The sequence below is a fragment of the Drosophila obscura genome, unplaced genomic scaffold (genome assembly GCF_018151105.1).
Source record: "Drosophila obscura isolate BZ-5 IFL unplaced genomic scaffold, ASM1815110v1 contig_4, whole genome shotgun sequence".
NCBI lineage: Eukaryota > Metazoa > Arthropoda > Insecta > Diptera > Drosophilidae > Drosophila > Drosophila obscura.
The window spans coordinates 4698244-4724126 of NW_024542828.1; the positions used below are offsets into that span (position 1 = coordinate 4698244).

Below are 25883 nucleotides of genomic sequence, written 5' to 3' on the forward strand. Positions count from 1 at the left end.
TTTATTTATGATACATTAAATAAATAACCTTGGCTGAGGGGGGTAATATAAACTCTCGTGACTTTTGGCGCTCATGTTGCCATGCGCTGAGTGAGTGAGTGAGCAAGCGCGAGCTTTTCCTCTCTGTGCTTTCTTGATCTCTTGCTCTGCTCTGCTCTCTCATACGATCGCGTGCGTTCTCTGGCTGCTCTTCGGGCACGTTTTACTGCTTTATGTTCTTTAATTCATTTAAATCAATTTAGATAGAGTTCTTCTTTTTGCGACTACGACTATTTCTGTCGCACAATTGTTAGATTTTAAATGATTTTGATTAAACCAAACTGATTGCAATCAGCAGCACAGCAAAACCAAAAAAAAGCGCAAAACCTTTTAATAATAATAGCAAAAATTCTGCAAAAATTCGGAATATTGCTTTATGTATTTACGTTTTGCCATATGGATGGGGCATGTGAGTTTCTCACGATTTTCACCCGAAAAACTTTTCCACTGTTGAACTTTAACAAATGTTTTATATTTATGTGGGGTAGAAATTTGTGCGTGCTTCAATCAGATTTCCCTGGAAAATTGGTTGGGGCAGTGAGTAAATGTTTTTAGCAGAAACCAGCAATTCCAATAAATTAAAAATTCATTTCCGTTAATCTTACAACTTGCGTTTGCCCCCACCAACACCACAACAACAACAGGAACAGCTCTAGGGACTCCAAGGACCATGGCTAAGAAAATGTAAATGGAATATCAAATGTCCAAAAACCGGTAACAGAAACAGCAGCCAAGGCACCCATCGTGCCGTGCCATGCCCGTGTTCAGGGTTGGCTTCGAGTCGCACATGATAATCATAAGCATTTCGCGCCGCGCAACAATTGCCTCATGAATTTTTCAAAGGCAAATCAAATCAAATGGACGCCTGCCACACCCCATACTCATCAGGATGCCCGCACCCCGCCACTCACTCCTCACACTCCTCCTCTTCCTGTGTTCGCTCCTTTGGCAAGAAGTCATAATTTTCCGGCTGCTCGCGTGACTTTTCCATGCCATTTCGTGACTTGATTACATGCGTCCTTGTTGTTGCCGCCATTCCTGTTGTTCACGTTGTTCTCCTTGTTGTTTTCCTGGGGATAATTGGGGGTTGGATTTTTCCCCATTTACTCGTATGTAGAGTTCACCATTCGCATTCTATCGACCTATGCACGTGACACACAGACACTATTACTGTCTCTGATTTTAAAAATTCAAAACAAAAAATAAACTTTTGACACAGTTTAACACACACACACACACATGGCTTACACGTCGTCTGTGTGGTGGTGAAAGTATTGCTTTTAAAGGGGTATTGAAATAAAAGATGAGGTCTGAAAAGGCTTACAGCTAACTTTTTTGATCAATTTGCTTGAGTTTAAAAGAGTAGAACACTTAAGTTTGGGGATGAGACCCATTTTGACCCACTTAAAGCGGGATATACTATGAATGCCCAGTGAGTGACTTTTAAGGCTTGGACATTCATAAATTGTGGCTGCTAGCAACAGAGCAACACACTCTTGGCTTCAACCAACTAGTTTTCCCTTAAGATTCACATTAAATACGTTGCTGCTTATGCTGCTCACATATTTACACACAAAACTTTGCAATGAAACATTTTTGTTGAGGGGATTTCCCAGCATTAAGCGTACACAAAATATTCACCCGAAACCATTGCATACTTTGCGGCTGCCACTGAAATTCCAAACATGATATTCAGTCATCCCCCAAAAAGCCGCCACAACCGCCCAAGTAAAACGCACAAATTTCCAGCAAATTTTGCTAAGCACCTGTAAATAATAATTACAGTATTACAAAACATAAATAAAATGCCGAAAAAGAAATACAAAATTAAAAAACAAAACAAAAAGAAACCTCACCCCAACAAAATAAAATCATGTTTGGGGCAAAGGTCAACGGATGCCGAGTTGCTGCCGGGCTCCCTAAATGTGAAGCACGTGTAAGTTTTTAATTACAATTAATGGTTGACAAGCTGGGGTAGATGCGGGAGTGTACACTGTACAGGATCGACTGTATGTGTCTGTGTGTGTATGCTTGTGTTCATTGTGTTTTAAGCGGTCTTTGAAGTTGCCATAGACACAAGCATCGCATCTAAAACCCTCCACGATACAGTATGACAAGAGTAAAGGGGACAGGTGTTCGCAGGCTTTTGGTTTTGTCGCTTGACAGCACTCATATGTATCTATTGTATGTGTGGCTCTGTGTGTGTTTTTTTGTAAGTGTGCGTGTGTGTGTGTTTGTGGGCAGGTGTTAATATTGTCATGTTTGAGCATTTAAGTATTTTTAATATCATAACGCGTTGCATACTTTATGGCGGGAGCTTTGCTTACCGGGGTATAACCCAAAAACTCACACAAGCGTGATTAGACAGTGACCTACACGTGTATTGGAGAGTATGCCTACTATATATGTAGATTCCCGATTCCCCGTGCATAATCAGATCAATGTGTGGCCTTTGTTAAGTTAAAGCTTAGGGCAGGGTTAATCGGCTTAGTTTTTCGATATGAAACCAAGCGTTGAGAGTTCGTTCGTTACAGCTAAAAATATATCAGTAACTGGACAAAGTTCCTTTAAATTTTGCTGCTAGAAAACTTTAAAACTTTGCAATTTATTTAAAGATAGTAAAGAAGAATCTCTCTCTAATTTATGAAGTGGAAAAAGATTTTATAACTGTGTACCGTGAAACCCAAAATAAATCAAACGCTTATTAAGCATCTAGCTTATACCAAAAACTTTTATTCATATTGCTAACAATACATTTAACACATGTTTTTTCTTCTAACAAATCAGTCCTTAAAAATAATATTCATTTACAATATTCAAGCCCAAAATACACAAAATATTAATTCCCCTGCTCACCAAAAGACTTTTTTGTTGCATTTGATGATAGCCAACGAAAATTTGTAGCCAAACAAAATATTTGCCTAATCTTGTTTACAGTATTTTTTTTTGTATGTTTCTTTTTGTATTTACTCTTAAGGCTAAGCCATAAAAAAATCGCTATTTACATATGTACATTTGATATGCTTTTAAGGCCGCTTCAGGGCCGGCTTAGGGGCTACTGCTTCTGCTACGGCTATGACTATATCTAAGGCCTACGGATTGCTAAGGGTAAATAAGCAGCAAAGCTGCCTGAGAGTTTGAGGGGGCAACAGAATGTGTGATTCAGTACAAGAGTCGCCTGTCATAGATGCTATCCCAGAGCCGCAACTTTTCGGCCTCTGGCAAATCAATCACCTGCACATCATGCGATATATTCAGGCACTTGAACACCGCATCCTCACGCGAAATGGGCAACCAGGTGGCTGTGGATGTGCCGTTGACTGTGCCCTGTGGCAGGCACGGCTGCTGTTTTTCATCGTGCGTGACCAGCGGTATATTGGGATCGCCGCATATGGCAAACTGCACCACCATGGACACCAGACGTTTTATCGTCTTGAATTCGGCCGTGCGTCGCTTTAGTTTCTTTGCTGCCGCATTGTAGAACAAATACGACAAATCATCGGCATGACATGTGCCTCGCACCTTGCGGCCACAGGTGATAATCCTCATGATGTTGAAGTGTTTTGAGTCAAAGTCAAAGCGATACAGATACGTGGGCGCCTCTGGAGCGTAATGGGCACGCGAGAGCAATGTCCTTTGAATGCCATGCCAAAAATATTTGTACGAAAAGAGCTGCAATCGAAAAAGAGCAGAGCATAAAAAGAGGGTGATTATTACGGGTGTTAAGGGTAAAAAAAAATTATCAAAAAATATAGAAAAATTGCAGTAATTATTCCTTGTTGCCCACTTACATCACTGTACTCCAGAATAGTGTCACGACTGGGTTTTCTATCGCCAAAATAGGTTTCCCTCAGCTGCTTGCCAAAGAACCGCTGCTGCTCCTTGTCCAGCTGCGCATCCTTGGGAGCCAAATGCTCACAATCGCCCAGCTGGCACAGCAACTCCGGCCACTTGTTTACCTCGGGAAACATCAGCAGACCCTCAAAGGAGTTGCCGCCAATGACCATGGGAATGCTGTTGCCCCAACAGTTGCGCATCATCTCCAGCGGCGACTTGGGTATCACACAATGATCCGTTTCATAGGGTTCGATGCTGGGTCCAAAGCAGAACATGGTCAGGCGCTGATGGCGCTCCTCCATGGTGATGATATCGTCGGCCACCTTCAGCAGGCTGCTGGCCTTGCATTTCTTGAGATGAGCAAATACCTGGCGATCGTTAAGCTCCCCGGAGTAGCCGGTGGCCTGGGCCAAGCGATATGCCCAATTGATATGCATCGGTGTCTGTGCCCAAGGGGCCAATGCCGCACCCGACATGATCACAGTCTTGTGGAAGAGATTGCGGGTCTGTTCCGTCAGCATCATGTAGTGGGTGGACGCTCCGCCTGCACTCTCCCCAAAGACTGTGATATTCTCTGGATCGCCGCCAAAGAACTGACAATTCCGCTTGACCCAACGCAGGGCCATGACTTGATCCTTTAGGCCCGCATTGCCGGGCACATCCAGCTCTTTATCGTCGAGACTGAGAAATCCCAGGGCACCAAGCCGATAGGATATGACAACCAGGACCACATGCTCCATCATGATGTAGTCGGGACTGTAGAGATCCCTTGAGGCTTCGCCCATTTGAAAGCCACCGCCATAGATCCACACGAGCACTGGCACAGGTTTATTGGGGTGCAACTGAAGGGGAAAAAGAAGGCTTAATTAATATTTTATCGATTAAACATCGTTAATTCGCACTCACATCTCTGGTATACACATTAAGGTACAGACAATCCTCGCTACCCTGCACCAGTTTCATCACAATGTTCACCTGACACGGCTTGGAGCGTACCCTGGTGCATCGCTTCACCTCCGGCCAATGGTCAGGCTCCACGGGCGCCTTAAAGCGCAGCTCACCCACCGGTGGCTTGGCAAATGGAATGCCCTCAAAGCTGTAGTAATTGTTCCCATAGATCGACTGCCACTTGACGCCCTTCACCTTGCCATAGACGGTGTCGGCAATTACCTTGTCATTGCTCCGTAGGCGCTGTTGATTCGTCTTGAACTTCACATAGCTGCAATGAAAGTGGGCAAATACACAGATACAGATTAATACAGCTACAGCTACACACACCTCTCACACTCTCGCTCAATATACTAAGTGCTTTTGGGGTCTCGTATCCCTTTCCTTTCATTTCATTTCCTTTCTTTTTTTTTTTGTTTTGTTTTGTTTATAAACAAATGCGAGTACTTGAACGTTTTCTAGTATTTTTTGCGAATTTTCAATTAGCGCGCAAACAAAACAAAAACTATAAATAGCCAAAGAGTTAAAATAGAATGGCATAGGAACTGAGCGATGCCCTATATGTATTTAAACTAAAGGAAATCGACAAAAATTACTAAAAAAAAAAAAACATAAATTTTAATTCAGCTTGCATGGGCTAAACCGCTCATTTGATTTAAACAAAACCCCTATGGAACTGGGGAGTTCCTATATAAAATTAATAAAAATAAAACCTTGGCAGAGTTTCCAGGAATAACTTTTTTAAGTAAAGTACAACCCATGTTCTCTCAAGAGACCAAACGTTTCCATCAAACCAGCACTACCCATTGGCATACCATTATTAATGAGTATTTGCAACTAGCATCACAAAATACCCAAAAGTATTCCAATGGAGGCGTGCCCCATTTAAATTTCAAGTGCGTTTCCATTTAGAAACGTGCGCTCTAAACGACGCGTGAGCCGATCCACAACAGACCGAAACAGCAAATTTTCGTTGGCTGCAAAATTGTAGAATATTCTATGATAGAAGTTCTATCGTACATAGTAAAAAGTAGACGCGGACGCGTTGTCCGATATGATGAGCACAAATCATGGGTTGCCACAAACGCGGCAAACAATTAATTAACAGCTGCCCGGCGTCTTTTGACTATTTTCTGTGGTCTAGGGGGCCAAACCTTGATGGGGGATTCCAGACAAACGTATACGAACTGCAATTGGTGTGAATTGTTAGACATCCAGTGCTAATTGTAAGTTTCCAAGCGGATCGAGGTCAAGCCCTAAGATTCCAGTTGTTGAATAATAAATACATACATAACTCTAGAAGCACGAGAACCTGTTATTGTTTGTTTGTGAATTATATTATACCATTTTTATACGAGAGACGGGTCATATAATATAAGTATTCCACATGGACATACGCGGGTAATCAAACAGCAGTAATTTGTCAGAGCAGCAATTGTTGCCGAATCACAATTAACAAATTTAGGAAATCTTAAAACAATTCTACAAGCATTTTATATGCTTTTAGGAAAATAAACAGCGGAACTGTACAGTGGCATATCCAAAATATTTACAAATTAAAATCCATTTGAAAGGAAAAATCGAAATTGAAATGGAAATTTTCAGCAAAATCAATCAATATCCCAATGCATCATGGCATCTTGTTGGGCCTTGCAGGTCAATGGCATTTTGCTTGAGTGCATATTCAATATAATATATCGTATTTTCCCATCAAAGAAAACCAAGAAAATATAATATTCAATATTTTTGCCATTTATCAAATTCATGCATCCATGTGTAAAGTGATGCAGAAGCAGCAGCAACAGCAGCAGCAACAGCAGCAGAAATTATAGCCAGTCATTGATATTCGAATACATCGAGAGAGAAAGCACACACTATATTTATTTTTCATATCATTAGGTTCTTTTTTATCTGTTGAAAATTGAGTAAAATATTTGTGCAATATTTTTAGTCGAATACTCGTAATTGTTTAGGGCTATTGAAAAAATAAACAAACTTGTAAGGTGAAAAAAAAGATAGGAACATTCTGCATTTTGTGAGTGGAATTAAATTGCAATATTTTTGGAGAGGAAAAACGATTGTTAAATTTATTTCAAAATTGTTTTAACAAATTAAATAGTGGAAAAATGGCTCTGTGCATTATCATTCATGACACAAATTTTAAAAAAATTGTAGGTGCATTCGCGTATTTTTCTTTGATTTTTTCTTAGTGTTTGCTTAACGTTTTTGCTTCTTCATTTAATGTACATTTTTTGTTACTTCTCGTTTCGGCTTCTCAATTTTTGTTTATTATTCAACTTTTCAGCAGAGTTTGCAAAAAGTCTTGATTATTGCCTTGACATTTACCGCAAAACGTGAGTCTGGCCGCAAAGAATTTCACCAGAGTTTCCCATTATATTTTATCATCAGGTACTTGTGTATGTACACAAATTAATTCAATTTCACAAATAAGTTAGCTGATAAGGTCAGCCGCAGCAGCAAGCCCCTGAATTATATCACTAGGCAGTAAAACAGTTAAACAATCCCATGGACTGACGCACCTGGAAAGTCACATTAGTGGGGTAGCACTTTAACGTTAAGCCAGGGCTGTTTAAAATCTTATCGGTCTGGTCCCCATGTCTGATATTGATAATAATTTATAATTAATAATGCAAACAAAGCACAAATTCTATCAGCGTCGGGTTTAGGTAGCTCTTCAAGAGCTGCGTCGCTGCGATCCCTCAAAGTACAAGGTACATTTCGTGACAAGATGTCTGCTGGTCTGCTGCTTTGCTGATCATTCTGAGATGTATTTTTTTTTGTTTTTTTGGCAATCAGCCTTTGGCTAGACTTTGAAGCAATGACGTTTTGAGTGGCAGACGAAGATGCGGATACTTAATATGACTGTATGACTGTATATGATAGCCGAGTCTTATCAACGACAGCTTTACGGCTATTTATAAGACCCCTAATGATGAACCGGATTTTCGACACCAAGTCGGTGCAGATGTAGCAACAGCCAGCCTGTAATCTCTTGATAAGAAAGTGCTCCATTGGCAGGGCCGGACTTGGCGGCTTATCAAATATTAAAAAGAACAAAAATAGTGTGTGTTTCTATGTACTTGAGCCATGTACAGCATATGGTCATGGAACGAACTATGGAAAGGAAAGAGCGACTTATAGTCAGATTCAATCAATGACATGAGATTGGCCTACATGGCTTGATTTATGCATAAATCTATTTGCATCTATAAGTAATCAATCAGGAAATGCAACGAGAAATATTGGAATTCAATAAAAACAAAAAAAACTTACTTCAAGGCAATGCGCATCTGATCGGCCACCGCTATATCGAATGACATCTTGCTGTGGTCTCACGCTGCTCTATGGCCAATCGATTCCCTTCTGGGTATATTGTATATATATATATATATATATATGGAATATGTCGCGTTTATAAAAGCGTGCCAAACTATAAAATACAATCCGCAAGCTGTTGGAAATGCCAGGGAAAATAAACGCAGCACAAAACGCGTAACTAAACCGAATTAAAATAAGAAAAAATCTCTAAAATAAACGACTGGACGACAACAGGGCGAAAAATCCTGGCGCGAAATAGTTTTTTTGATTTTTTTAAACTTTTATTATTTATGTTTTAGAATTGTTTTTCCCGATATTCACATACACACAGAGAAACACACAGCATGTCACATTACTTGTTGCTTTTTTATTGTTGCTTTTGTTGTTCCACTTTCAGTTATTCTTTTTAATTGAAAAACTCAGCAACACATATTGACATTGGTGGGCGGGAAGTAGTGGGGCTTGAAAATATATATGCCAGCTCTGGGGAATAGCCTAAGGCTTTCGTTGCGTTTTGTTCAGGGGCTGGTCGGCAACTGAACATTTTCAAGTAAGCGCCGGCTAAGTTTAGTGTTTCGTTGCCGTCGCCTCTGTCGCTGCTGTCGCTGTTGTTGTTGATGATTTTTCCACTCATTTGCTCATTTTATGCCGGCTATGGGGTCGTATGAGTGATATTCTAGCTCTAGCCCGACGCCGCTTGTGTGCGTGCCTGAGTGTGTGTGAGGGTTTTGCATAGCTGTGTGTGTGTGTATTGCTTGTGTGAGGGCTTTTGCATGTGTCTCTGTCTCTGTCTGTGTTTTGCACTCAGAATGAATGCCTGTGTCTGGTGTGGTCGAGTGTATTCGCCTGCTGTCCATGCTGGGCGCCGTTGTTTTGTTTAAACGTTATCGTTTTTGTTGCTGCTTGTTTTGTTTATTGTTTATAGCATATTTCACTGGTGTCCGTGCCGTCCCCCCGCCTATCAGCATTGCTATATTCCTATTGTTATAATTATTGTTATTTTCCAGTGTGTTTGTTCTGTCTGAATTTTGGTTTAGGTTTAGGGGGGGGGGCTCGTGTTTATGTTTGTGCGGAAAACAGAACATCTCTGGCTAGCAACTGAGAAAACTATTAATTAAACTGCATTGTAGCTCAAAAGGCACATTTTCCATGCGTTCCAATTAAACTAGATTACTCGAGCATTACAATTATTTCCATTGAGTGCCATTGAGTACAAATAGACTGCCCTTAAGTTTTTTTTACTATATAATGCAATTAACTAAGTAACTGGCGATAATATCAGTGAATTAAATAATTACAGGCCATCAGATTATACGAAAACGATACAGCAAATGCGTTGACCATCACAAAAACACTCCACAAATTACTGGAGTCACAAACTATTGGAAATATTGGTAAGAAACAGTATCTAACAACCATAACATGGTGGATTAATATAGATAAACTATTGCTTTAGCTTTTTTAAATACGCAATATTTTTAGAAAATAATTCCCCAAGTAAAAAAATGCAGAACAAGTTCAGGAAAAGTACTGCAAAATAGTATTGTTGACTATCACAAAAATAGCTCCAGAAAATCGTTCGCTAAATTATTAAATAAAATCAAAAGTAGAGAAAAATTATTTAATATCCAAAGTCACTCCACAAACTACTACAAGCTCAACTCAATACAAATATAACTATAAAACAATACTCTAAATTATATTATTAAGAAAAAAAACACAAAACAAACTGCAAAAAATATCACGGGAAAAGCGTTGTCTAAATTATAGTATAGTTATAGAGAGTAATTATTGTGTCATTGCCCGGTTCTAGCACGCCATCTAACGTGTTTGAAACAACTTAACTGTATAACCAGCTAACTATTTTTACTATAAACTCGTGTGTATATATATTGCAGCACTGTTTGCATTTATTTTTTTTATATTCATATATTATTTAATTGGTCAATTAATCGTCAAGTAAGCGATAGAATTTCCTTGTTGTTCAGTACCAAACTGAAACTTGTTTAGTTGATAATTTATTTAGACCTTCGATAGGTTCTAGGCCCTGGCTCCTCCAGAAGGCTCATCACCTGATTTTAATGAATTTTCAATTAGATAGGTTGCTCGTGGAGTGTCCACAGGCACATTAAATGTTAAATGATGGCCCCCAAACTGCCATTGGCAGTGAGAGTAGAGACCTGTGTCCAAGCTGGGCTATAAATTATGGAATAAGCAGCCCAACAGAGCAATGCACATGCACTCTGGTAGATACACATTAATAAACCACTTCGAACCAAGATAATCAGCATTAAAAGATAGAAATGTGAAGCTGTACTTTATATGTATACAATTTTTGTTTTAAGCTTTAAGCAATTTTATAATTTTGACAATTTTCGGACTAAAACAAATACGATTTTTTTCCCAGCACTGTTGACGCCTATGATGGACGCTTCTCGGCATTCTTTTTGGTAAACTCCTCCGCATTCTTCATGAACTTCTTGTGATCGGTGACAAACTCCTCGGCCACATCGACGCGCAGCGGATGCTGTGGCTCTGGTTCATGCAGGATGCCCACCAGTGCCTCCAGAATCTTCTCTGTGCTGGTTGTGGGCTTCCAGTTGTCCGAATTAATGATGGGCAGGCACACCAGGCCCTTCTCATCGATGTTGGGATGATAGATCTTCGTTTTGAAGATGACCTTGGGTGGCTGGAAGGGATACTCGTCGGGAAAGTTCACCTCAATGCGAAAGGCACCCTTATTGTAGGGCGGACGCTCTGGCACCAGCAGAATCTTCCACACCATTATGGATTCATCGCTGGCCTGAATGTTGCACCAAGTTTTCTTTTTGCCAGATTCAAGCAGATCGGCCAGCTCCCGTGTCAAACGACGTGAGGCACTCATTTTTGGTGAGGGTGGGTAAAAATTGTTTTTATCGAAACAAAGGTTAAGAATTTCCAAAGTTAAAAAAAAAAAATACGAAAAGATGTTTGCTAGTCCGAGAATAAATTAGAACTGGGAAAGGGGAGACTGAAATAAAGTTGTGGGATTGAAGCTAATCGAACAAAGCCTGACAGCAAAGTCCAGGAAAACACACACAAAGAAATTGTTAACTTTAAGGATTGTGCCACATTCCATTTAACTATATTTTTATATCTGTCCATACCAGATACTAAACGTGCTATAAGATATACCCCTCTGCACTGGGACTCGCTGCTCAGAAGAGCAGCTCCTTATTGTCCGCGTAAAGGCTCTGCCACACCTTAAGTTTGGGCCACTCGGGCAATTCAATGCTCTTAAGTTCATCGCTAATATTTAGACACTTGAAGACCTCATCGGATTTGCGCACTGGATCCCATGTGAGCGTATCCATGCCATTGATCTTCTCACTATACGGATTACCCGTTGCCGCAAACTGTGTCCATATGCCAACAGTTCGCTCTATGTTTCGGTATTCCCTGCTGTCCTTGGGCAGACGACGGGCCAGCAGACTGCTGAACTGATAGCCCAATTCATCGGCATGGCTCACACCCTTGACGCCACGACCCATGCGCATAAGCCTATAGGGGAATATGATCTCTTCGGAATCGAAATCATAGCGATAAAAGTACACAGGAGCGCCAGCGGCATGGGCATGACGCGAGTGAACGACACGCAGCGCAGGAAAGACAAAGTAATAGATGGAACACAACTGAAAAGCACAAAAATTAATAGGAAATTCAGTTAAAGATGGGAATAGCTTACATCCATATAGTTATCAGCGCTGGCAGCATCCCCAGTGCGATGTGCATCTCGTATTTTGGAGCTCCACAGCTCAATCTTTTCTTTCGCGGGCTCCGTGGCAAGCAATTCACGTGGTATAAAGGGCGCACCAGCATCCACTTGCTGCACAGTTTGTGGCAGCATTTTAACCTCTAACAAAAACCAACAAAAAATACAAATTACAAAGTCATTGCAAGACTTTCTATAGAAAGGGAATACCCTACCTGGCAGCCACAGGAGACCCTCGTAAGAAGTATTTCCTATCAGCATGGGTATGCTATTGCTCCAGGCGGTCTTCATCATTTCGATGGGCGCCTTGGGCACCACACAATCGGCGGTTACATACGGCTCCAGCGATGGTCCAAAGGCAAACATAATCTTATTCATACGATCCTCCAACGTGAGTACATTCTCCTCCACACGTATCAAATCTTTGGCCTTGACATTCTGCAAAAACTCCAGCACCTCCTTGTCCTTATCCTCGCCTTTGTAGCCAGCCAGTTTTGCTATTCTATAGGGATTATGGGTGATGTCGCCATTGTAGGCCCATGGTGCGATGGCACTGCCCGACTGCAGGATGCCGCGTTGGAAAAGGCCCTGCGTTTGATCGGTGATCATCATATAGTGGGTGGACGCACCTCCGGCACTCTCTCCAAACACAGTGATGCAATTGGGATCGCCACCAAAGTTGGCGCAATTATTTTTGATCCATTTGAGGGCCAACACCTGATCCTTGAGGCCCGCATTGCCAGGCACATTCAGCTCAGGGGACTTTAAACTAAGGAAACCTTGAAAAAGAATGTACAAAAATTAAATAAAAATCCTTTTTGGAAATGTATTTCGCTTACCCAAGGCTCCCAGACGATATTGTATGGTGACCAGCACAACATCTTCCTTGATTAGATAGTCCGGACCATACCATTCCCTATTGGCCTCGCCAATGATGAAGCCACCGCCATGTATCCAAACCATAACAGGACGTGGCTTACCGGGGTTCACCTTGGGGGGATGGAGGGAGATATGAGTTATATGAGTTTTTGTGTGGCAATAATCATGGAAACCAAATCAAATATTAATTTACTACTCACATTATTCGTATAGACATTCAAATACAGGCAATCCTCAGAGCCCTCGACCTTATCGAAAACAAATTGCACCTGGACGGACTTATCCCTGGCCTGACTACAATCCCTTTCCCCCTCCCATGGGGTGGGTCGCTGTGGTGCCCTGAAACGCAGCTCACCAACGGGTGGCTGGGCATAGGGTATGCCCTCGAAGCTGAAGTAGGGCACATCGTACATGGACAGACGCTTCAGGCCCCTCACTTTACCATACTCGGTGTCGGCAACAATGGTCTCATTGGTGGTCTGACGATACTGCTGAAGTTTATGCTCGATGGTTCTGCAAAATGTACGAGACAGGGAGAGTGGGAGAGAGAGAGAGAATAGTAGAATGAATGCCCTGTACTAGTGTACTATAATTAGCATAACAATATTGGATCCGGTGGGTGGATAATTTGATATTTTTGTCACAGAGTCAATTATTTTAATTCGTTCTCAATGCCCACATTCCAGTGGCTGTCGGGAGGGGGGAGGGTGGCACACTGCAGGCATTGCATTAAATTTAAATTGTTTTGCTGTCTGCCCATCCCATCAGATACACACACAGCTACAGTGGCAGGCACTCCAGCTTCCAGTTGTCTGTATTTTGTGGTCCACCTGCTAACCCAGGCACGCCTGTCAGTGATAAATTAACAGACACTCTGCTGACTATATTTTGGCAACAAAATTTAAAGCCATTGAAATTCCTAGAGAGTTTCTAAATCATTTTGCATACCCCTTTGGACTCCACACACCAACACAAAATAATGCATAATCTTGTGAATATATTATAACCATAAGCCATTGTTCCTACGCTCTCTCTTATCTGTCACTGCTGCTGCTGTCACTGTGTTATCAGTCCACAGAGAGAGCTCTTAAGTAGACTTAATTGCTTTACTTTTATTTAAAAAAAATTAAATTGCAATCATGCGATTGTACTCTGTGGAGGTCTGTCTGATGTATAAAAATAAACATTAATTGGAAATTATTAGCCTGCACACAAATTATATTATGTGTATGTGTACGGAAATATGAATAATCAAGTTAATATAAAAATTTGTTCATAATTATACGCAGCCCTCACGTCAGACTGAGTTTAATTTTAATTACATTACAAAATAAAATCACACCTATTTTAGCTGTCAATCTGATACAATTTTAATTTGCCATTTAAATTGGCAAAGGAAATAAAGGGTAGGGGAAGAAAAAATGTTTCAAATGCGATAATCGACTACAATATCAAGGTTATGCACTGATAAGAACTATAGGGGAGACTGTGGGACTGTGATAACTTGAAAAATTAAATAATTATCACTGGAAATTAATTCTGATTTCACAATTTAATCAAATGTTTGCTTTGTACTTGGGAGTGTTTCAATGTTCTGGGTGCAGCGCTATAATGATATTCTATTTACAGATAAACAACGTCTTCAGTTACAAAACAAAGTACGCGAAAATATATAATAAATAAGTAGCCATTTATTTATGCAAAGTCATTACTATATTGATTATAGAAACAGTTGCGCAATTAACGTTCAGACCTTAAGAACCTATGGGTCATAAATCTTACACGTTAAACTGATTCCAGCAATAAGTAAAACCATTTTATGAATTAATGCTAATATGTGACATTTTTACAGCCGCAGACATAAAAACTTTTTCGCATTATTGGAGAAAGTTTTCGTATGATTCGTTTGGTAATATATTGAAATGTTTGGATTTATGGACTGAATTGGATTGGATTTATCGCTGAATGATTTGGGTAATAAAAATCAAAATTACTTGCAAAATTTGCTTACAATTGTTTGTCAATGGGATTGTTTCAGCCGTTTGGCTAGCTTCAATTATGGTTCGTTCGTTCTAGTCATACAATTTCTCTAAACATTTTTAAAAAGATTTAAAAATTCTGTTACTTCGTTGTCTCTAGTTTTCCATACAAAATTAATGTTTAATATTGCTTAAAAGTTAATTAAAAATTGTTTTAAATACTACAAACGTAATCTTAGTTAAATTTCCAGCCCTCAAATGCCAGTAAATGATGATCTAAGTCATTTTCTATATTCGATATGCCCTCCAGTTTGCGTCATGCTTCAACGTTTAATCTTTCAAACACCGCAGACAAAAAAAAACCTCAATTAGATCACTAAATATTATTAATTCCTGCCATCCCACAGCGTTAGTCATGCCTGACAAATAACGAGAATTGTTAAAAAGCGCCGATCGCGCAAAATAACACGAAACCACACAACAAAATTGACAAAAGCTAACCGCAAGACTAGCAAAAATAGTAACAATAATACTACGTGTAATGCAGACTCCCCCGACATTAATAAAGAATAATTAAATATAGTGATAACTACTCGTATTTGGATTAAGGTCAAACATTTCGCTACTCACTTGAGGCGCCATCGGAGGCGCTCCACAAAGCCGAGGTTCTTGTTCATATTGCGACGGACGGTCTAGTTAACCATAAACGACGAACCGATCAGTTTTTATTCTATAATTAGATCTTCCACCGGATCCACGAATCTACAAAATGCGTTCCGTTGCGTTTCAGCGACAAACTGAAACTGAAATTAAAAACAAACTTTTTCATATGGAATTCCAGCCGGCGATGAGAGCGAGCCAGCAGCAAAATAGGCGAAAACAAGTGGCAAAAAAAAAAGCAGAAAAAATATACTACATTAACACAAATATCGAAATACAAATTAAACAAAAAAAAAAACACACAGAAAAAAGAGCGAAGAACGAGCGGGGGAAGAGAGAGAGAGAGAGCAGAAAGAGAGGCAGAAAACAGATATTGTATTTTCAAGTGCGGAGCCAGAGAGATAAACCAAAAACAGCAGTAACAGAAACCAGAACTGGAGAAAAAGAGAGCTGCAGAGTCGAAGTATCAGATACCGCTACATATACTAGATTATTTCTATAAGAAATAGTCATCGGATATTTATAAATTTTTTCTGAGTAATATATGTAGTTATAGTTGAGCTGCAGAGTCATATACTAGATTATTTCTATAAGAAATAGTCATCGGATATTTATGAAGTTTTTCTGAGTAACGAAGTTATTGTTTACAATGATATTTATAAAGTTTAGTGGGATTATCTTGAGTAAAAACAAAGTTATACTCACATCAAGTTTATGTTGTTCTCAGCCTTGAAATGAAATGGTATTTCAATTATTATAAAATTTATAAGAGCAAACTAATGAGCAACAAACATTTCCAAAGAATCAGTACACTCTGCCATAGCTAGGGTATCCAAAAATCACAGTAACAACTACAACCGATCATTGAGCGCCGCGCCGTGGAGAACGTGGAGAAGATGAAAGCGTGGGCTGGCCTGTCCGAGTGGCGCTGTGGAGAGCTTTGGTTTTAGTGTGGCTGAGGGGGCACAACGCCTCTTTAGACGCGCCTCAGGCGAATGCATAATGAATCAACACTGCACAAAATTCAAATATTTATTAGCTAAGCATTTTTTTGCACTGTAGGCAGAAATCTCAGGCGAAAAGCCGGTTGTCTGTTGATTGGGTGGTGTGTTTTGGGTCAACGTCAGCGTCAGCACCCAAGCAACACTGTGATCGTGCCGGCAAAAAAAAGTACGAGCAATGTAAACAAAACGAACACAATTTTATGGGCTAAATTGTACTCACCGCTCGGCCAGAAGCTCGGAGATGGCGCAAAAGCTGCGGAAAAGCTTGCGGAAGAGTGCTTTAAGCCACTTGGACAGCATTTTACGCTCTGAAAGTGTACGGCTTATGATAAATAAAATAAAATCTATAAGTTCTATGATAATTATCTTAAAATAAAGAAATTTTGACACATAATGGATACGAATAATTGTTACTGCAATTTTCAGCAATATTGATGGAAAATCATCTACCTTAAGGCACTCTTAAATGTAGAATACTTTCAGGAACATAATTGTTCCCTTTATTTATGCCCTTTTTAGCTACCATAAAGTGTAATTTCATTATCATACAAACGATTCCACACTTCCAGGCCATCCTTTTCGTACTGCGTTATAAACTCCAGCTCATGGCCTATATTCAAAGCCCTATAGGGCAACTTTGTGGTGACTGGTGACCAGTCCTCTCCCTCCGTTTCACAACAGTTGGGATCTCCAGTCTGAGCAAAGGCTGTCAGAATGCCCACCATTCTTTGTATCGTGAGGTATTCAGCAGAATCCAGCGGCAGCTTCTGTACGCCCTTCTTGTGAAAGACATAGCCCATGTCATCGGCATGACAGACACCCCGCTTGATGTCATCGCCGCATAATTTATTACGCATTAGATTGAAGCTCGGAGAATCAAAATCGAAGCGGTACAGATAGGTGGATGCCTGGGCATGGGCCAATCGAGAGCGCACGACGCGATGCAGGCCATGCCAAAAGAGTTTGTAGCTGAAGAGCTGCAAGAAAAGGGCACTAGAAAAATATCTAGGCTAAAGTTCGATGACTACTCACATCTAAAACCTGTGTCACATTGTTTTTGGTTATTCCCCGGGGTCCATAGTGATATTTAACGAGTTCCTTAGCTTTAGTCTCACGCACCTCATCGGACATCGAGAGGAACAGCTCATGGGGCAGCACCAACGCTGGTTCCTGCTTGAGCAGCTCCAGCATAAAGCCATTGTTCAGCTTGCAGAAGGGATAGTAGACCAAGCCCTCGAAGGAGGTGCCGCCCAGCAGCAGGGGCACCTTTACGGACCAGGCATCCCGCATCAACTCCAGATATGGCTGCTGCACCAGACCACTCTCGCACTTGGCATCCTCCACGCCGGGCACAAAGGGATACAGAAAGCCAAAGCATCGATCGTGAAAGGTGAAGAAATTGTGAGCATATTCCAGCAATTTGTTGGCCTCCAACCAGCGAAGGTACCGCAGCATATCCTTCTCCCTGCGTGGTCCCACATAGCCAGCGGACAGTGCCAATTGGGAGTACAAACAGGCACGATCGGGTATCTGTACCCAGGGAGCCAGTATGGAGCCAGACATCATGATAGCCTTGTGGAAGAGGCACGTGGCCTGCGGCAGGCACATCATAAAATGCACGCCCACAGCCCCAGCACTCTCGCCAAAGAGCGTAATGTTCTCCGCATCACCATTGAAGTGTTGAATGTGCTGCTTGATCCACTTGAGGGCCAGCAGTTGATCGTGCAGTCCCGCATTGCCAGGCACATTCGATTCGATGCTGGGCAGACTGAGAAATCCGAGAGCGCACAGTCGATAGTTGAATATTACGTACACAATGTCCTTGGCCATTAAATAATCCGGACCGTACTTGTTTCGAGTGGCACCGCCAGTGCGAAAGGCACCGCCATAGATGTAGACCATGACGGGCAGAGGAGGCTTTGTTTTATCAAACTGAAAGAGAGAGAAAGAATTTGCTGAAGGGGGATTCAGATCTGCTGCTCCTCCACTCACATGCTTGGTGTACACATTCAAATAAAGGCAATCCTCACTGCCAATGGTCTTGCCTCCTGAGTACTCCATTTGCAAGGGTATATCCCGCTCCTGTTGCGCGTCTAGCTCCTGGTCTGTCCACGGCTCTGCAGGCTCTGGTGCAGCAAAACGCAGCTCACCCAGCGGTGGTTTGCCGAATGGAATGCCCTCAAAGCTGTAGAATGGATCGCCGTAGATGCCACACTGTCGGCGACCCTTCACACGACCCATGGGCAGATGCACAATCTTTGTTTCGGCATAACTACGTCGCGGAGTGAGGCGTAGCGACCTGCCGACCAGCTGCTGATACTTGCTGTGGTTACGTGCTGCCACATAATTTTTCCACATTTTAAAATCGAATCAATTGAAACTTTTGAAGGACTTAAACTTAAACCTAATTTGATGGCCAACTGAGATCAGCATTGCATATAATTATAGTGAGCAGCAAAAATACAATATTTTTTTTTTAGGACACCAGTGTCAAACATCCAGGAGATCACATGCAGTCAGGGTCATGCTGCTCTTCAATCGCCTCGAAGTAGTTGAGATTCTGTTCCTTGGGGGGTGTGCCTTGCTTGGGCATCAGTGTCACATCGAGCAGGTCACATTCAACACAGCTGCAGTCAGGGTCATGCACCTCCTCAAACATAGCCAAGAACTTCAAATCCTGATTTTTCTTACGATTATCTTCCAAATTTGCAACTGGATCTTGTTCCTTAAGGGATTCTTCTTGGGGTTCTTGCTCGTTGGGTTCCTGTTTGGCAGCAGTGTGAGTGTGGGGTGCAGCTTCTCGAGCCAAGAGTTCTGCCTCATGAGCCATAAGTTCTGTCTCAAAACTCTCGTGTTCAGCCCCCTGCACGGGTGCTGCATCTGCAGCCTTTGGTTCCACTTCTTGGATCCGAATAGCGCCCACTTCGAGCAGCAATTTATCAAACGATGTCTTCCTTAATTCGTACAACTTTGGCAAAGTAAACAGCAAAATGTGACCTTAAAAATATGTTAAAAATTTAATTTTTTAAATCTGTAAAGACTGTGCTGTGGAAAAAACTCACCTATCAGCAACAGAGTCGTGACATTGAAGTAATCCCCCAGCATATTGATGAAAAAGAGACCGGCCAGCAGCTTAAACGATTCGCACAAATCTTTCATCAGCAGCAGCTCAATCATTTTGTTAACGAATGCATTCAACTTGGCGACAGCCACACCAGCCAGACGCATCGTCTCCTCTTGCGGTATGTTGCATGTCAGCAACACATCGAAACGATAGGAATAGTATTCCTCCTCGTTGTTCCTTCTGTTCCACAATTCCATAACTTCAACGAAGACGCGATATCCCGTGGCGCCAAGGATCACGGTAATGCCCAACATGCTCACCACACTGATGGCCGAATGGTTCATTATGTCCACCAGCAGTATCAGAATGCTCGTAAAAACAAACATTGTGCGGGGAATGTTGCGCCACAGCACAAGTTTCTTCAGTTCCATTTGCAGCTGGCCAGCGCCTTGATCCTCCTGGGTGCGTGGATTATTCGAAATCGCGTTGGGGTTAGCCATTTTTGAAGTTTTCTTATTAATTAGAACAACAAAAAAAGAGGAAAGCGCACTCGTAAATATTCCAGGAATTTAAATTCTTTTAGTAATCCGAGAAAACAATTTTTGCAAGGCCAACTAGAGATTTTGAAATCACAATGATAAATGGGAAATAATCCAAGGCATTGTGTATGACACTTAAATGCATAGATATATGTCTTGAAGAGTACTAGATCTATCATTTTCGGTCTATTTATCGACAGTTGCCAGGCACATGGAGGCACTGCCATTCCAGGCACAGGCCCAAGCCGGCCGAAGGGCACTGCCGCATGACGCGTTACTGGTATAACCGAAACGATTTTGGACATGCAGAAAATTATAGAGATTATTAGCAAGTTACAAGAAATAGTTGTCGACAGTTTTTAGCACAAAATTTAAACGAATTTCCACGGATTTTTCATAGATGTTTACAGAATTTTTCTAGGTGTTTATGGATCCCTAGAGAATTTTCTTTTGTTACAATAAAACCTTAAATCAAATTATCTAGCTTGTAGATGCTATCCCACACTTGAAGTTTCTCATATTCCGGCAGATCCACAATCTTCACATCCTCACTTATGTTGAGCACACGCTTGGGCTCCGACTTTTTCGCTGGCTGCCAATTTACTTCGCTTATTTCGTCACAATTTGGATTGGAGCTGGCTGCAAAGGCAGTCCAAATGCCAATCATTCGCTGTATTGTGCGATATTCCGCTGAGGATTTTTCCAGCTTCCAGGATTCAGAGTTACGAAACAAATAGCTCAGATCATCGGCATGGGCAACGCCTTTCTGGATATTGTCGCCACAGAATTTCTTACGATAGAAATTAAAGTTGGGCGAATCAAAGTCAAAGCGATAGAAATATGTGGGTGCACGGGCATAGGCGAATCTTGCCTGCAATGTGCGACTCAAGCCATGCCAAAAGACCTTATATGAATAGTACTAAAGGGATGAGAAAGATAAAGATTAAATAGAGATAAAGATAACTGATAGATAGCTGCACTCACATCCAGCAAATTCATAAATAGTTCCGAACTGGGCTTAGCATTGCCAAAGGTCATCTTGAGCATCCTCTCGCTGTACTCCAGGTTCTCCTTCTCCGTGCTAATCACACGCACATCATGGGGTACCATTTTAAGGGGATCCTCGCTTAAGGTATCCAAACTCTTGAGATTGGCCGCCACACCGGGATACATGAAGAGACCCTCAAACGATGTACCACCCAGCATGGCAGGCAGTTCGTTGGTCCAAGCCTCGCGAGCCATTTCCACTGGTGATTTGGGCACCACACAATCCTCGCCCACATACGGCTCTATCGTGGGTCCAAACGGAAAGAGCATGCCATTCCGGCGATCCTCTGGCGTTAACAAACTGTGGCGCACCAGCTCCAATGCCGGCACACCGCGCAAATGTTTAAGCACCTGTGCATCCACATTCTCTCCCGTATAGCCATGATGCTTCGCCAAACGATAGGCAAAATCCGACCTCGGTGTATTCGACCAGTAATTGTGAACAGTGCCCGACATGGGTATGGCTTTGTGGTAGAGTCCACGGGTCTGCTCTGTGCACATCATGAAGTGTGTGGAGCAGCCGCCTGCACTCTCGCCGAAGATTGTTATGTTGTCGGCATCGCCATTAAAGTGTGAAATGTATTGCTTGACCCAACGTAGTGCCAGAACCATATCCTTGAGCCCTGCATTGCCTGGCACTTTGAGACTGGGATCCGTGAGCGAGAGAAAGCCTGCAAAGGAAGATAATGAGTACTGATTCTTTCTGCTTTCAGTTTGCAAATTTGATTAACAATTATGACAAATATTGGACTATCATATGGCAATCTGGATGATTTTACAACAAAAAGATAGCATTAATCACAGATAAGATACCCACTCCCACTAACACACTCACCCAAGCAGTCCAAACGATAATTGAGTGTCACCAAGACAACATCTTTGGCCATAAAATAGTCAGGACCATACAGCTCGCGTGTGGCCTCGCCCACAGTGAAGGCCCCGCCATAAATGTAGACCATGACCGGCAAAGGTTTCTCGCTCTACAAAACAAAAACATCAATTATCATAATCAATGCGATTGAATTGTAGCTCTCTTTCTCTCCCTCACTTTCAGCTGCTTGGCATAGACATTCAGATACAGGCAGTCCTCGTTGCCATCGATCACCTGTGTCATGAAATTCTTTTGCACAGGTTTCGCCGCATAATGGCTGCAGTCCAGCACACCGCTCCACGGCTCTACGGGCACGGGCGCGCTAAAACGCAGCTCTCCCAGCGGTGGCTTGGCAAAGGGCAGACGCTCGTAGCTGTAGTATGAATCATCGTACAGCGTTACACGCTTCACACCCTTGATCCTGCCCAGCGGCAAAGTAATTTCACATTCATCTGCGCTGTGAGGAAATCACACTTATTTAAATGAAACGAGAAGGAACGTGTGAGTCGCTTCTTTCGACGCGACTCTACTTTTATACCCGTACTCAGTCAGTATATAAATTTGTGAGCTTATGAAGGGGGCGGGGCGAAATTTTGAAACGCACTTGTAGCAGTGTGATATCACATGATTCTGGAAACAAAACTTGGTTGTTCAAGCTCTTATAGTCTTATAGTCTTTAGACTCATCCACTTTTACCACAAATCTAATATACCGCTTAACTCTTTTTTGAGTACGGGTATAACAAGTTCTGCATAATTTTCATAGACATTACTTACGCTTTACTCATTTTTCTGGTGTGTCGATCTGTTTGCCGCGCGTGTTGTCTGTCAACTGAAACAGAAATTAATGAACTCACAAAAATAAAATTAAAAAAAAAAAGCTCGACAGTTCGAGTCGCGTGTGTCCACTGATAGAGCTTTTTCGTTTTTGTAGTTATCTGGAATTAGTTGTAGTGCTATGGGGTCTCTTATCAAGCTATGGGGTTAATTCGCATAGGTTATTGTTGTTCCGGAGATAACACTAGGGTTGTACTTTTATAAAACAATTGTTTCCCTGTAAATTATAATTAAGTTATAATTGTATGCAAAGAAAGGCAATGATCAGGGGAGTTTATGCTTAAACTTTTAAGTTTTTTTAAGGGTATAAATAATAACAGCAGGAAGAACCAACTGAGGTGCACTGCTGCATTACGCGTGCGTGTATGAAAGTATGACGATTGGATAAACAATAAAGGGCTACAAGTTAATTAAAATAATAATTATTATTTAAACATGCATATTAAGACACGACTGCTTCAAAAAGGACAGGCCTAAGCTTTTTTCGTGCAGTAATGCGGCCGAGGTGCGCTGCAGCATGGCGGATAACACTTGCTTAGAGGTGTTACATAGATTATAATATATATATTAGATTCATTAACTATTTAAATTAATTTTGAACTATACATTAAGCACTTTTAAAGGCTTGAAACTAAGAGAAAACAATCGAAATAATTTCTGTAGAGGTACACGTGCCTCGACATTAGTATACCCAGTACGAATAATTTTTGTATGTACTTATGTATCTCCTATTTGAATTTATTAAATAATCGGGAAATACATCCTTCTGCACATTACCCTAAATTTGAGGTACCCTGGCAGGCAGATCCGGACGCAAAAAATCGTGTACCATAGAATTTTATGAGTGTTATGCAAATTTATGTACAAAAATAATTCTATCTTATCCAACAAAATTGTATACAACAAAAAAAAAACTATGGCCTAGTTTTGGATATAAAGCAAAATGTTTAATTATCTTTTAAACAACAAGCTAATAAAATAATTCCAGAAACACCTTCAAATATCTTTTATCTCAAAGCTAACCAAAGCTCTTGTCTTTTACATATAAAAAACAAGTTCAAGTGTCCATCATATGATTTGGATTTGAAAAAGCTTCCTGAAACACACACACACCCGCCATTTGATAAGCAATCGATGATCAGCAGATTAGATTTTGAGGTTTATTGGGTCTATTTAAAACAGAGCCACGCCCGCCTGCTCGTACAGGCGATCGTAGAACTTTAATTTCTGCCGCTCTGGCTGTGGCATAAACTTCAGTTCGTCACTTATATTGAGGATCATGCGTGGTCCGAAACGTGTGACTGGCTTCCATTCCGCCAAAGGTTTGGTTAGCTGGGCATTGGGATCCGAGGTGGCGGCAAAGTGGACGAGCATTGCAACCATGCGACAAATGGTAGCATATTCTGGTCGGGATCGATCCAGCTTAAAGGTGGAGGGCAGCACATAGATGTAACCCAATTCATCCACATGGGCGACGCCGCGCTGCTCCTTGCCTAAAAACCGAATGCGATACAGGTTGAAGTCCGGTGAATCGAAAGCAAAGCGATAAAGGTAGGTGGGTGCCTGGCCATACGACAATCGTGCCAATACCAAACGCTCCAGCGAGTGCATCAAGTTGTGGGTAAACAGCTGGGTCAGTGCAGCCGTGTGCTCGATGGTCAGTTGATGGCCATGCGCCTGACAGAAATGATCGAGCAGCGACTGGCCCAGCTGTCGCCGCTGGCCGAGATCGCAGCGATTGAGCAGCGTCGTTGGCAGCACACACTCTGGATGCGTTTGTATCTCCTGCAGAGACTTTGCATCCTTTAAAACCCGATTAAAGAGGAGTCCTTCGTCGCTGTTGGTGCCCATAATTACGGGTATGCGATTGCTCCAAGCCGTACGCTGTAGTATAATCGGCTCCGACAGCAGCACCGCTTGGCGCGTCACATAATCCTCCACTGACGGCACAAAAGGCATCATGTGGCCCTCAACCTTTTCCGCTGCTGTCCAGAAGTCCGCAGCGACCAACAGTTTTGGATCTGCCGCTGCTATAAAGTCAAAAACTTGGGAATCGATATTCTCGCCCTTGTAGCCCAAATGCTTGGCCAGACGATATTCCATATGGGGCAGACGATTCAGCTCTGGGCAGAAGCCAGCCATGAGCACGGCCTTGTGGAAGAGTCCCTCGGTTTGCGGTGTGACCAGCAGCATTTGCACGGCCATGCTGCCCGAGCTATGCCCAAAGACGGTTATTCTCTCGGGATCGCCATTGAAATTCCGGGCATTTGCCTTGATCCATTTGAGGGCTTGAATGATGTCCTTAAGGCCAGCATTGCCGGGTATCTCCAGCGATGGATCCGCAAAGGAAAGGAAGCCTGTAAAGAAAGCGATATAAGATCTGCCTGCCCTTGGAACTGCACTCACCCAATGGCCCCAAGCGATGGCCAATGCTTATGTGAATAACATTCTCGCGCATTAAATAGTCGGGTCCCCAGGCGCGACGTGAGGCATCGCCGCCCTTGAAACCGCCGCCATGGACATAAACCATCAGCGGCAGGGGCTGTTCGCTTTTTAGCTAAACAAAATAAATCCATAAGAAAGAATTCTCTGATTTGAAACCCCCAATTTCGTACCGTTTTCACAGAGATATTCAAATAAAGGCAATCCTCCGAGCCCTCCACTTGCTTTGTATAGCTGCTCACTTGTATGCACTTGTCCAGCGGCTTGCTGCAGTCCCGTATGCCATGCCAGGGCTTCAGTTCGTGAGGTTCCTTGAAGCGGAGCGTACCCAAAGGGGGAACAGCATATGGTATGCCATCAAAAGCGTAAAACTGCTCCTCATCGTAGAGTGTTCTCAGCAGCACACCACGCACGCGGCCATGCGTTGTCTGCACCACGGGGCAGGTAACTTCACCTTCACTGCTGCAAAAGACGATAGAAAAATACAAGTACTAGGCGTACGATTTGATGGTTTGATGAATATAGAATACACTTACTATTCGGACATTGTATCCGCCTGCAAACAGCCTCAAGCATAGACTGAACCACCCCCAGAGTCCATAACATTATCGAGCAAACGGATTGAGATAGCAGCAGCAGCTTATCAAC

At 42.1% G+C, this 25883-nt stretch overlaps 5 protein-coding genes across 5 annotated transcripts; all 5 read right to left on the reverse strand.

The window, feature by feature from the left end:
• Nucleotides 1-3105: 3105 nt before the first annotated feature.
• Nucleotides 3106-8227, reverse strand: LOC111071808 (esterase B1). The gene is made up of 4 exons (XM_022363334.2): nt 8119-8227; nt 4783-5095; nt 3831-4718; nt 3106-3711 (listed from the first exon to the last, which is right to left on the reverse strand). Exons 1-4 carry the CDS (start codon nt 8163-8165, stop codon nt 3202-3204), a joined length of 1758 nt encoding a protein of 585 aa, XP_022219026.1. The 5' UTR covers nt 8166-8227; the 3' UTR covers nt 3106-3201.
• Nucleotides 8228-10477: 2250 nt separating this feature from the next.
• Nucleotides 10478-11269, reverse strand: LOC111071887 (ubiquitin-conjugating enzyme E2-18 kDa). Its single transcript, XM_022363433.2, has one exon. It carries the CDS (start codon nt 11045-11047, stop codon nt 10583-10585), a length of 465 nt encoding a protein of 154 aa, XP_022219125.1. The 5' UTR covers nt 11048-11269; the 3' UTR covers nt 10478-10582.
• Nucleotides 11253-18809, reverse strand: LOC111074866. Its single transcript, XM_041594946.1, has 9 exons — nt 18429-18809; nt 17469-18368; nt 16955-17413; nt 15403-15464; nt 12994-13306; nt 12754-12904; nt 12130-12693; nt 11888-12057; nt 11253-11834 (listed from the first exon to the last, which is right to left on the reverse strand). Exons 1-9 carry the CDS (start codon nt 18792-18794, stop codon nt 11361-11363), a joined length of 3459 nt encoding a protein of 1152 aa, XP_041450880.1. The 5' UTR covers nt 18795-18809; the 3' UTR covers nt 11253-11360.
• Nucleotides 18810-18828: 19 nt separating this feature from the next.
• On the reverse strand, nt 18829-20228 carry LOC111071879. The gene is made up of 2 exons (XM_022363421.2): nt 19499-20228; nt 18829-19433 (listed from the first exon to the last, which is right to left on the reverse strand). The coding sequence occupies exons 1-2, from the start codon at nt 19998-20000 to the stop codon at nt 18943-18945; spliced, it is 993 nt and encodes a 330-aa protein (XP_022219113.2). The 5' UTR covers nt 20001-20228; the 3' UTR covers nt 18829-18942.
• Nucleotides 20229-20392: 164 nt separating this feature from the next.
• LOC111071859 lies at nt 20393-25882 on the reverse strand. The gene is made up of 9 exons (XM_022363397.2): nt 25772-25882; nt 25409-25697; nt 25200-25350; nt 23982-25150; nt 22734-22894; nt 22135-22414; nt 21922-22066; nt 21024-21757; nt 20393-20958 (listed from the first exon to the last, which is right to left on the reverse strand). The coding sequence occupies exons 1-9, from the start codon at nt 25780-25782 to the stop codon at nt 20506-20508; spliced, it is 3393 nt and encodes a 1130-aa protein (XP_022219089.2). The 5' UTR covers nt 25783-25882; the 3' UTR covers nt 20393-20505.
• Between the last annotated feature and the right edge of the window lies 1 nt (nt 25883).

Bases quoted from the DNA above. Each gene is read 5' to 3' on its own strand.
- LOC111071808 (XM_022363334.2), bottom strand. From the start codon at position 8,165: ATGTCATTCGATATAGCGGTGGCCGATCAGATGCGCATTGCCTTGAA. The intron at 4,719-4,782 runs GTGAGTGCGAAT...TTTCCCCTTCAG, and splicing joins TTAATGTGTATACCAGAGAT to TTGCACCCCAATAAACCTGT. The intron at 3,712-3,830 runs GTAAGTGGGCAA...TTTCGATTGCAG, and splicing joins CTATTCTGGAGTACAGTGAT to CTCTTTTCGTACAAATATTT.
- LOC111071887 (XM_022363433.2), bottom strand. From the start codon at position 11,047: ATGAGTGCCTCACGTCGTTTGACACGGGAGCTGGCCGATCTGCTTGAA.
- LOC111074866 (XM_041594946.1), bottom strand. From the start codon at position 18,794: ATGTGGAAAAATTATGTGGCAGCACGTAACCACAGCAAGTATCAGCAG. The intron at 12,694-12,753 runs GTAAGCGAAATA...TTCTTTTTCAAG, and splicing joins ATATCGTCTGGGAGCCTTGG to GTTTCCTTAGTTTAAAGTCC. The intron at 11,835-11,887 runs GTAAGCTATTCC...TGTGCTTTTCAG, and splicing joins GCGCTGATAACTATATGGAT to TTGTGTTCCATCTATTACTT.
- LOC111071879 (XM_022363421.2), bottom strand. From the start codon at position 20,000: ATGGCTAACCCCAACGCGATTTCGAATAATCCACGCACCCAGGAGGAT. The intron at 19,434-19,498 runs GTGAGTTTTTTC...CATATTTTTAAG, and splicing joins CACGACTCTGTTGCTGATAG to GTCACATTTTGCTGTTTACT.
- LOC111071859 (XM_022363397.2), bottom strand. The intron at 22,895-23,981 runs GTGGCTCTGTTT...AACTAATTCCAG, and splicing joins GCCTGTACGAGCAGGCGGGC to ATAACTACAAAAACGAAAAA. The intron at 21,758-21,921 runs GTGAGTGTGTTA...CTTCCTTTGCAG, and splicing joins TTATCGTTTGGACTGCTTGG to GCTTTCTCTCGCTCACGGAT.